This window comes from Gekko japonicus, unplaced genomic scaffold, assembly GCF_001447785.1.
Source record: "Gekko japonicus isolate JY-2015 unplaced genomic scaffold, Gekko_japonicus_V1.1 scaffold806, whole genome shotgun sequence".
NCBI classification, from domain to species: domain Eukaryota; kingdom Metazoa; phylum Chordata; class Lepidosauria; order Squamata; family Gekkonidae; genus Gekko; species Gekko japonicus.
This window is the reverse complement of record NW_015160234.1, coordinates 354417-366184: the sequence shown is the minus strand read 5'-3', so window position 1 is coordinate 366184 and position 11768 is coordinate 354417. Positions and strand designations below refer to the sequence as shown.

At 38.6% G+C, this 11768-nt stretch overlaps 1 protein-coding gene across 1 annotated transcript in view; it reads left to right on the top strand.

Annotated features, from left to right (window-relative positions):
* FAM135A (family with sequence similarity 135 member A) overlaps window positions 1–10963 on the top strand; it is an 82729-nt gene extending 71766 nt beyond the window's left edge. The window contains 5 exon segments of the mRNA XM_015412714.1: window positions 3939–4036; window positions 5414–5565; window positions 7003–7113; window positions 8036–8149; window positions 10087–10963. Coding sequence (XP_015268200.1) covers window positions 3939–4036; window positions 5414–5565; window positions 7003–7113; window positions 8036–8149; window positions 10087–10292 — 681 coding nt within the window. The 3' untranslated portion in view covers window positions 10293–10963.
* The last annotated feature ends 805 nt before the right edge of the window (window positions 10964–11768 follow it).

Here is an 11768-nt window from a genome sequence, read left to right as displayed (position 1 = left end):
CCCAAATGGGCTATTTTCAGGAGTGCATTTGGTTCGGATGAACCAAATGCACATCCCTACTTTCTACCTTTGCCTTTCACTTTCCTTCTTTCCTCTGCTATTTGTAAAGCCTCATCAGACAGCCACTTTGTTTTCTTGTATTTCTTTGTCTTTGGGGTGGTGCTGATTGCTGCCTCCTATACAGTGTCACAAACCTCCATCCATAGTTCTTCAGGCACTCTATCAAATCTAGTCCCTTAAACCTATTCTTCACCTCCACTGTATATTCATAAGGGAAGTGATTTGGTCAAACCTGAATGGTCTAGTGGTTTTCCAAACTTTCTTCAGTTTAAGCCTGGATTTTGCAATGAGTAGCTCATGATCTGAGCCACAATCAGCTCCAGGTCTTGTTTTTACTGACTGTATAGCGCTTCTCCATCTTTGACTGCAAATTATATAATCAATCTGATTTCAGTGTTGTCCATCCGGTGATGTCCATGTGTAGAGTCACCTCTTAGATTGTTGGAAGAGGCTGTTCGCTATGACTGGCATGTTCTCTTGACAAAACTCTGTTAGCCTTTGTCCGGCTTAATTTTGTTCTCCAAGGCCAAACTTGTCTGTTGTTCCGGTTACCTTTTGACTTCCTACTTTAGCATTCCAGTCCCCTATGATGATGAGGACATCTTTTTTTGGTGTTAGTTCTAGGAGTTATTGTAAGTCTTCATAGAACCGGTTCATTTCAGCCTCCTCTGTCTCAGTGGTTGGGGCCTAGACTTGGATTACTGTGATGTTGAATGGTTTGCCTTGGATTTGGACCACAATCATTCTGTTGTTTTTGAGATTGTATCCCATTACTGCCTTTCTCACTCTCTTGTTGACTATCAAAGTCACACCATTTTTTCTATGGGATTCTTGGCCACAGCAGTAGATATAATGGTCTTCTGAGTTAAATTTGCCCATTCCCGTCCACTTTAGTTCACTGATTCCCAAGGTGTCTGTGTTCAGTCTTGCCATCTCATTTTTGACCACGTCAAGCTTACCTTGATTCATAGATCTTACATTCCAGGTTCCTATGCAGTATTGTTCTTTGCAGCATTGGACTTTCCTTTCACCATCAGACACATCCACAGCTGAGTGTCCTTTCACAGCTTTGGCCCAGCTGCTTCACTCTTTCTGGGGTTACTTGTACTTGCCCTCTGCTCTTCCCCAATAGCATATTGGACACCTTCTGACCGGAGGGGCTCATCTTCTGGCTTCATATCTTTTAGCCTTTTGTTACTGTCCATGGGGTTTTCTTGGCAAAGATACTGGAGTGGGTTGCCATTTCTTTCTCCAGTGGATCACATTTTATTTGAGTTCTCCACTGTGGCCTGTCCATCCTGAGTGGCCTTCCACGGCATAGCTCACAGCCTCATTGAACCACGCAAGCCCCCTTGCCACGTCAAGGCAACGATCCATGAGAGAGGATCTTATATGTAGCCGTGTACAAACACATGCCATCAAACATGTTGTAATATCCAAGCAGCCATTTGTGCATCCATGATGCTGACTTTTAAACAATTATAGGCTGCAATCACACACACTAAATAATCCACTTTCAGTGTACTTTCAAACTGGATTTTGCCAGTTCACACAGTAAAATCCAGTTGGAAAGTGCATTGAAAATGGATTGAAAGTGGATTATTCAGTGTGTGTGATCGCAGCCGTATGTCACTTTTATCGATCTTAAAGCCGCATTCGACTACTTCGAGAGAACATCTATGGTGTAAATTTAGAAATATGAATATTCACCACAGGCTGCTTGAATGTATAAAAGGTCTTTATACTGATACAAGTATAAAGATCCGATTTGGTTCGCATGTTCAACTATCTAACCCAATTAAAATAACAAAAGGTGTTCGACAAGGCTGCATCTTGGCCACACTTCTTTTTAATCTGTATTTCAATTATATGGGCCCTGGTCACACGGGAGGTTTAGGGCCGGAAGAGGGATGGATCGGGGGCGCAGCAAAGGGGCGCGATCCCACCGTGACATCTGGGAAGCGGCGCGCACCCGTCCCCGATCCGTCCCTTTAGGCCGAAAATCCGCAATGAAAACAAACCACCTACAGAGGTGCACTTACCAGAAAGGCCGTGGCAAGCGCAGCCGTGGGATCGCCGGCGCATCCTTCTGCCTGTGCATTCAAGGCTCCTGGCTGAACTGCGCATGTGCACACATGTGCAGCTGGCTGCCTTGGTCCCCCGTCGGTGGCTTCCTCCCCGGCAACTGATCGTGCCGGGGAGCAACGGCGCAGCGGCTCGGGATCTGTGTGATCCCGCCACCACGTGTCTCTTTTGGTGCGGCTCTGAATAGCCGCACTTCTGGCCGTGTTTTTTTCTGCCGTGTGGCAGGGGCCTGAGTTTTTCCTAGTTAAAGTAGGTGAGAAATATATTTCCATCCTACTTAATGCAGATGACACTATGTTAATATCTCATACTCAGATTGGCCTTAGAAGATTACTTAGACATTTTAGTTCATATTGTAAAGATAATCTACTGTATGTAAATTATGATAAATCCAAGGTCATGGTATTTAAAAACCTCATTATTATAATTGGAAAATTGATGATAAACCACTAGAACAAGTTTCCACTTTTAAATATCTAGGTATGCTGTTTCATCAATCTGGTTCTTGGACTTTCCATATAGATCATGCTAAACATAACCTTGAAAAAGCCACCGGTTTATTGCAATTTCATAGAAGAAGAGGTGGTTATTTGGTTTGCCGAACTGTAGAAATCTATAAAATGCAGCTATTACCTCAGCTTTTATATGGTGTGCCAGTATGGGCCTTGGGAAACTTTCATTCTTTCATTCCCAAAACAAGTTTACGCGTAGACTTCTTGCTGTTCTGCCTTCAGCACCCTCTGCGATGACAAGAATAGAATTATCTTTACCCCAGATAAGAACCTTAATTTATAAAATAACCATCAATTTTTGGCTGAGGATTATTTTTTATATGGCTTCTGAACTATTAACTTCGCCATATGGGGAAATGAAGGTGTTGTTTTGTTCTGAGGATAGAGGCCAATCTTGGTTTCTCAGTCGACTCATCAAGTTCCTGTGTACAATTATATCTTCCTTCTTGGTAGGTCAGATCATGAAAAATTAGTATTCCTACTGTCAGATAGAGATAAATTTATTACTTTCCAAGTGGCAAGATTTGTTTCTGCTATTTTGGGAAAAAAGGAAAAGATGAGCACTGAGTTATACTGAGTTATATCGATCTTCTCTTACTTGACTCTTTGGGTTACTATTATTTTATGATTGTCATTCGATAATTTAAACTTTTTTATAAGTCAATACTGATATTATTGTTTTAACCATATTGTGATATGTAGTTTTATTGATGTTATGCAATGTACCTTTTACTGGTTTGTCTTTTGTTAAATGTTTTTTTGTACTGTTACTTTTAGCTGCTATGGCATTTTGTTGCTAATGCAATAAAGTCTGACTGACTGATGATTAAACCCATGTCATGAGGAAATATCAGATGATCAGAACACTTTTTTGTTCTTCGGCTTGAGTACTTGCTTTATCCAAAGTCGCTTAAAAGGAACGTAACTTTCCCCGCCTACTTTCTCCCATTGCAGTTTATGGATAGCATTGAGTGTGGTGTGGCAGTCTGTAGGGAGAGAGGAGAGAGTCAAAACTTGCCAGCACCACTCTTGTCTAACCTGTTGTTTGGTAAAATAATTTGCCAGTTCAGATAATGTTGCTGTGAAGATCTAACATCTATGCCATATTATAAGAAGCACTGTATAAAATACCTTATTCCCCCCGCCCGCCCTTGAAATTATTTTTCTTGGGATAATTTTATTTTCTTTGATGGTGGGTCATAGGTATATTATACTTTACTTACTAAAAATTAATGTTGATCACAAAACAACTTTGTTCATGTGTGTTTTTTCCCCATGCAGAATGATACATTTGCTGATTTTGATTCCATGACAGATCGCCTTCTGGATGAGATAATACAATACATTCAAATTTACAATCTAACAATTTCAAAAATCAGGTAATTGTTCTGTTGCACTTTGATTATAGAACAAGAAAGTCTACCTTGAAGTGTGTACCTGTAATCCTAGACTTCATGATTAAAGTGTAAGCCTAGAAGAAACTGTACAGGACTAAGAGCTGCTCCACATACAATGTTTTTCTTACATGGATATAGAAAACTACTTGTGTTTATTTTTGTTGGGAAGGTCATGCACATCTGCTTTATACACTGGGAATCTGCAGTTGGTGGCAATTACCTACTTGATGTACATAATGTAAAATAAGCAGATGTATGATACCCAGGATTTTTCTTCTACCTGTAAAGTGTCCTAAAGAGCTCTTTCTAGCAAGTAAATTGGTAATATGACAATCCAAGGAGAAATTAAAGGGATTCATAATAATAAACAAAATAGCTTTTAATATATCAGAATTAGAAAACCAGATGCAATGGAAATGTTAGATAGCAATAACATAAAAGAAAAAAAATCACACACAATACCAATACAGTGCTGCGGGCCCATTTAGAGCATAACAGTTCTGATCATTCAATACCAAAATGATACTGTATGGCTGGAAAAAGGAAGTTAAAATGATTAAGGAGTTGCAAATCTTACCCTCCAAAAGTTAGAGATTCCTTTTTTAAATTAAGCTAAAGACATGATAAATATCTGTGAAGTTATGACAAATGAGAGAGGCAGAGCAGAAATATATTTCTTTCTCACACTAATGAAGTTGATTGACAGTAGGTTGAGCACAGACAGGGAAGGCAATTCTTCACCAATAAAATTATGGGATTTACTGCCAGAAGATATGGTGATTTTCAATAGCTTGGATGGCTTTTAAAAGAATTAGATAAATTCAATAAGTATAGTTCTATAATAGCTATTTGCTACGCTAGCCAAATGAAGTGGTGTATTTCTGTACACCAAGTACTGGGGATGTGAAGAAGCTGGGGGGTGGGGGTGGGGCTCTTATAATCTATTGCTGTACCAGCATTTCAGTTAGACAAATTGGAACACACCACTCCCACCTTGAAGAAGGAAAGAAAGCAGATTTAATGGCTTTTTATGTTACTGTGGGAGTGTCTGAAACCAAAATTTACATGAACAAGATAGTTTTTATATCTCAGATAGGAGAAAGGAAAACGTATACCAGTGTTTTATCTCCTATCATCCTTGAGGGCTGATTTCCACAAACGTCAGACCTATGGAAACCATTTTAAGTGCTTTGAAGATCTTTCCATATTGCTCCTTTATTAGTGATTTATAGGCAGTTCAGTGAAGTGCTTATAAATTTAGGCCTGTCTTTTGCAAACTTAAGATAATTTGTCAGTTTTCATTTGCAAAATATTCTTCTAAAAGATCATACGTTTGTTTGTTTTTCCTGTTTTGTTTAGTTTTATCGGCCATTCATTGGGTAACTTAATAATCCGGTCAGTGCTAACAAGACCTAGATTTAAATATTACCTCAACAAACTTTACACCTTCCTATCTCTGTCTGGGCCACATCTTGGGACCCTCTACAACAGCAGTGCTCTTGTTAATACAGGTAAAATGTTTGGTTGTAATGTTCTTGTTGAAAGTTCAAAAAATATTTTTGTGATCAAATTGGGTATGTGCGGACTGCCTCTCTGTCTTGGAAGTGAATGCGCAGATAGACACTTTGGATCAAGAAGAGCACTGGGCAGCTAGCATTCCACGAAGCTTTAAATTTGGAAATGTCAGTCATATGTTGTTTTTTTTAATTGGGGGGGTATTTTTGTGTGTATGTGCTTGCATGCCTGGAAGTCATGGCAACTACTGGCGACCCCTACTGGGGGCTTGGACATTTTTCAGAGAGGTGACTTGATAGCCTGCCTCTGCATCCCGAGCCCTGATATTCCTTGGAGGTCTCCCTTCCAATTACTTACCAGGGTTGCCCCCACTTAGCTTCCAAGATCTGATGAGATCAGACTTGCCTGAGATATCAAGCTTAGGTCTCTTATGATGGACTGATCCTGTAACAAAAATCATGGTGGAATAATGTTTCAGGAGAAATGAACAAAATATTACAGTATAAGATTTAACTAGAACCTTTACCATTTCTATGAACTTTCATGAGAAGCAGGGCTATTTTGGGGGAGGAACACACAGGAACGGAGTTCCAGCTGGCTTCAGAGTTGGCCATGCCCACTACAGCCAAAACCTCTGTGTGCATGGCTACAGAGGGAAGGCCTGGAAAGTGACACACACCCCCAGCGACTCTGAGGTGGGCAGGCCAGGGGCCCCTGGAAGGATTGGGGAGGCATTTAAATGCCTCCCTGTGCCTTCCCCAGTCTGCCCAAGGATCATCTTGCCTGGGCGCTCCGCAGCTGTGGGGTGCCCAGGCAAGCCAAGGGAAGGCAATTTAAACTTCCTCCCCTCCCTTCAAAGTGTTCGCTTGTCCAGGCGCCCTGCAGCCATGGGGCGCCAGGGCAAGCCAAGGGAAGGCAGTTTAAACTCCCTTCCCTTGAAGGGGGGGCTTGCCTGGGCTCCCCGCAACTGTGGGGTGCTTGGGCAAGCCAAGGGAAAGCATGGGGTGTGGCCTAATATGCTAATAAGCTGTGATGTTAGGGGGGTGGCCTAATATGCTAATGTTGTTGGGTGTGGCCTATTATGCTAATGAGTTCCTGCTGGGCTTTTTCTGCAAAAAAAAGCCCTGATGAGAAGAATGAGAATGCAGCTTAGAGATTACTATATGATTGTAGCAGATAGAACTCTTTATCCAAAATACTAGAATGAGGATGAAATAGCAGTGAAACATCACCAGACTATTCAGTAATGTCTATTATTACAAATTACATTCACATTAAGATGTAAAACATCTACTTAGAAATGGAATCATTATTATTATTATTATTATTACTTTTTAGTCTAAATTGGGATGTCTGCAGTATTAGAACTAATGTTTTTATTAAGATGAAGTGAAAACGTTTTTGACTTTATTGTTGTGTACATAAAAATATAGGGCTCTGGTTTATGCAGAAGTGGAAAAAATCAGGGTCTTTATTGCAGTTGACCTGTCGAGATCACTCAGACCCTCGGCAAACCTTCTTGTACAAGCTTAGTAGAAAGGCAGGTAAGCTATGGTTTGATATGCATTTTGGAAACAAATGCATTTTAAAATATATTTTAAAATTCTACTATATATTGAAGCTTTTAAGAATATTTTGTTGGTTTTAATGAACCGCATGCCGTCATTTATTCATTAATATGCTTATGATAAAACAACTTGGCTAGTTCATGAACATAAAGATGCTTTGTTCCCTGTAGCTTCGTCAGTGTGATTTCAATTTTACCACATTTTCTTAAGAATTTGCTGCGTTCATTAAGGAAACAGCACTGATATTGAAAGGACAGAGAGTAAATTACTACTGATTTTGTTCTTAGCGTAAGTAGGTAGTATTCAACCTCTTTAGACCTACAGCCTACCTTTAATGCCATCCTGCTCTGTGGGACTCTTTTTTAATCACTGTATCTAATAATGAAAAGGCTGGTCCCTGTGCTGATAGGCAAAGCTGCATAATGGAGCCAGACACAGCTGTCCTCCCCCCCTTTATGTGTCTCCGTGCTCCGTGGCCTTTCTTCTCCACCATCCCTTTCCCCTTCCCTGTATTCAGTAATAGTTATTTCTTAAATAAAATAGTAATTATACTCCTGGTATGCCCCACCTTAGCTTGTGTTGGGTCCTACCCCCATGATTTATGAAAAGAGGTTTAAAGTATTAATATCAATTGGTCTTCAAATGGATTCTAGACAAAACCCACTTTCCCAGGATGTTGCTTATCCTTTTTTCTAAAATTCTGCTACTGAGTTTCAAGAGACCCTAAGGGGCAGAGTGGGGGTTTACAATGGGAGGGGGAAGTTGGTGAAAATTATCCTTCCCTCTGCCAATAGAACTGCCGTTCTACTGGCAGAGTGTCACGTTTGGATACAACCCCACATGGGTTAGCTATATATTTAATGTAAGTTATTGTTTTCCATTTTTCTCTCCCTCACAGGTCTTCAGTATTTCAAAAACATAGTATTAGTAGGATCTCTGCAAGATCGTTATGTCCCATATCATTCCGCCCGCATAGAAATGTGTAAAACAGCTTTAAAGGATAAACAGACAGGTAATACCCAAAAAATAGATGTCTATGAGGCCAATTTCCTATTCCTTGGATAGGATTAGGAAAAAGGCTTGAGGCATATTGTGGCTTTTGTGTAGCCTGTTAACATGGGAAAATGCTGGTTTAGCTTTTGTTTAAACCTGAACAGATGCACTCTGAGGATTCTTCTGTTTAATTGAATGAAACTTTCTTCTTTTTTCTCTTTTTTACCCTGATAAAACAGTTGGTATACCACATAAGGTAGATATAGGTGGGCTATTCGTTATATTTGTCAGAAATTTGGGGGGAGACAGCTATTACTTATGTAATAGTTTCAGAGATGGATATGGTTAATTCAGGATAATGATGACAGTGTTCATTTAATATTATGTCATTTGTTTGACATACTGGCTGGTTAAAGAAAAACGGTTTGGTCTATACTGTGAACTGGAAAACTGTAATTGTGGCTATCAGTCTATATTCGGCATGCACCATGGGATATGAAAGTGAGGAGAACAGAAAGAAAAAACAATTAATCAAAAGCAATAAATCAGCTCTTAAACCCTTGATTTGTCTGTTGTGCAAATGCTTGGTTCATCTGTTGTGTTTGCCAGTTGTGTCTGCCAATTGTACTTTTGAAAGTTCAAAACTACAGTGTGAGTTCTAAGCTGTAAGTTAGAGGAGTACGCCTCTGACTCTGAGTCATGATTACCAATGAGTGTGAACTTAAAGTTTGTTTTAGCTCAGGTATTACTGGCATGCACGGCAATGGCCTTCAAAGAAGTGTATTTGGAATTGAAGAATAGTATGAAGCAAGCAGTTTCTACAGTACAACATCAGTTTAAGGAAATCTGGTTGCTATTAGATAGTACAGCCAACAGTCTGGTCCTAGCACTGGAGTTTCAGCCTCACATGCTGAACCACACATTGAACCAGCTTTTCAATTCACGTGGGAGACTCCAGAAGATGGGGGGAAAGCATTATGCAAGCATTTGGGGGAGCTGTTCTGTTTTAGATAGCTGATAGTGGTTCTGTTTTAGAATCATAGAATTGGAAGGTACCTCCAGGGTCATCTAATCCAGTCCCCTGTACAATGCAGGAATTCACAAATACCTCCCCCCCACAGACCCCCAGTGACCTCTGTTCCATGCCCAGATGACAAAAAACCTCCAGGATCCGTGGCCAAACTGGCCTGGAGAAAAATTGCTTCCTGACCCCAAAGTAGCAATCAGCATTTCCCTGGGTGTGTAAGAAAGGACCAGTTTTACTGTTAGAATTGAAATGGTGCCTCTCATAATATGGTCATGTTTATTTAACAGATGTCCAACAGAATACCTATTAAAATGTTGCTTTGTAGGATATATGAAGATAGGAAGATAGGATTCATATTTATCAACGATATATATGACATGTTGGCCTTCTACAATGAATAGCTAGCCATTTTTGTGCTAAAATACTTTGTTTATAGTGCTTAAGCATCATACTAAAACTTAGAGTTCTGGCTAATTGGAACAATACATTTGACTTTTATTTCTGATGGGAAGTTCAAAATAAGATAACCATGCACACCCATGCTTATTTTTTAATTTATTACATTTATTTTCCTGCCCTTCCTCCAAGGAGCTCAGGGCCGGATATATTTTATCTATGATTATTATTATTGCACCATCAGTGAGGAGAAAGGTGGGGGTATATATGAAGTAAATAAAATAATTAAAAATTAGATGTACAGACTTTTACTGTCATCACCATACTCCTCTCTCAATTACACATCATTTGGCCTGTTGTTAAAAGAGGATTGTAAGAATTAGCCTTCCTTATTTGGTTCTTTCATCTTGAAAACTGTTTTACATGGTCATGCCTCCTCTGGAATAGTTTTACTCAAGGACATACAAAGTGATTCCTTCATCTGTAATACAGCTCTCTCCCCCCCCCCCCCCCCCCCCCTTTAAAATATACAGGACCAATATATGCCGAAATGATCCAGAATCTTCTTCTTCCTGTTCTTCAGAATAAGGAATGCAATCTGATTCGCTACGATGTCATTAATGCATTGCCGAACACAGCTGATTCTCTCATTGGAAGAGCTGCGCATATAGCTGTTTTGGATTCAGAAATATTTTTAGAAAAGTTTTTCCTGGTTGCTGCCCTAAAATATTTCCAATAGGAATAAAAAACATTGTAACAGACTTGGCTATTACCTCATTAACGGATGGATGACTCAAACGTGTGTAGCTGCCGCTGTATTTTAAGAGATATTTATATACCTTTTTATATGGAGGATAATTTATATCATCCATGTGAGGAGCTTTTTTAACATCAACTTTACTTTTTAGGTAATGTGGCTGTGCAATATTTTTTTAATGTTTGTTTTTACTTTTTTCTATTTTTCTTATTTTGGGTACCTAATTATTTCAGAACTTAAGATTTAAGCATAGTATTTGATGGGAATGTTGGCTCTTAGGCCGCAAAAGGTCAGTGCTATGTGATGACATTTTTATGAGTCTCTGAATGCCAAAACAAATCTGAATTTTTTTAAAAGTTTAATAAGGTATTAAATTTGATAGTTCATATTGTAGGAAAGTGAACTGGAAAACTCCTATTGGCTGCTAAAGTAAGTACTATATCTATAGGTCTGTTCAAGACCACAGTTTGAAGATAAAATTGAGTTGCCTGTTTGTTATATCACTACATTCTAACTGTTTTCTACAGTCATTACCGGACACAAAATGCCTGTGGAAGCTACTATTTTTTCTACTGATCTCAAGAGCATATTGGTTTACATTTTCACTTTTATTACTGGAACTTTAGTTTTCATAAGCAAGCAGCAGTTAAGGATTTTTGAATGTTGAAATGTCAGCTGCCTTTAAATGGATTTTTGCAAAATTTAATAAAATTGCTCTGTCAGTTCAGTTCTTCAGTGAACCTTTTACATGGGACTTCCTTGTATGTACATTTAAAAAAGAGTAACGGTTATAAATTTCTGCAATACTTTTATGAATATAGATTTTTAAATATTAAGATTTATTGATGACAAATTATTGTAAATATAAATCAGTTGCATCTTGAAATGGAACAAAATGATAATAAACTTTAGTGATAATGATAAATGTTTTTAATATACAGGAATGTTAAAGGTCTATTGAATTTTTATTGGTGCTGAGCAGCATTGAGTTAAATATTCTCCTCCCTTTTTACCTGTTTCAAATGGTAATGCACTTAAAGGTGAAGAGAAGGTCTTGTGCATTCACTAATTGTAATGAACAATTTTTTCTGAAGATATAAATTTGTTGTATATCTAGTGCATGTTTATTTTTTAGCATTGTGTTAATGCATCTGGTGTCAATAAACTAAACAGCTGTCTAATACATGCATAGAGAAAGCAATTTTTTGCTTTCCCCTCTCCCCCAAGAGATTGAAGAGTGTATATAATTTTGCCGTAAGCAATATCAGTTTGGGTATTGTTTTTTATTATTTACAATTTTTTAATTGCAAACCCTTTGATTTCATTCAATGCTATTGATCTGGAAGGTATCATTTGAACTTTATACTCAAAAACTTCAAAAATTCGAGACATTGGTTGCTCAAAAGAAAAGTATTCCTTACTTCTGTCTCTGTGCCTTGTATGTCTTACATTGTTTTA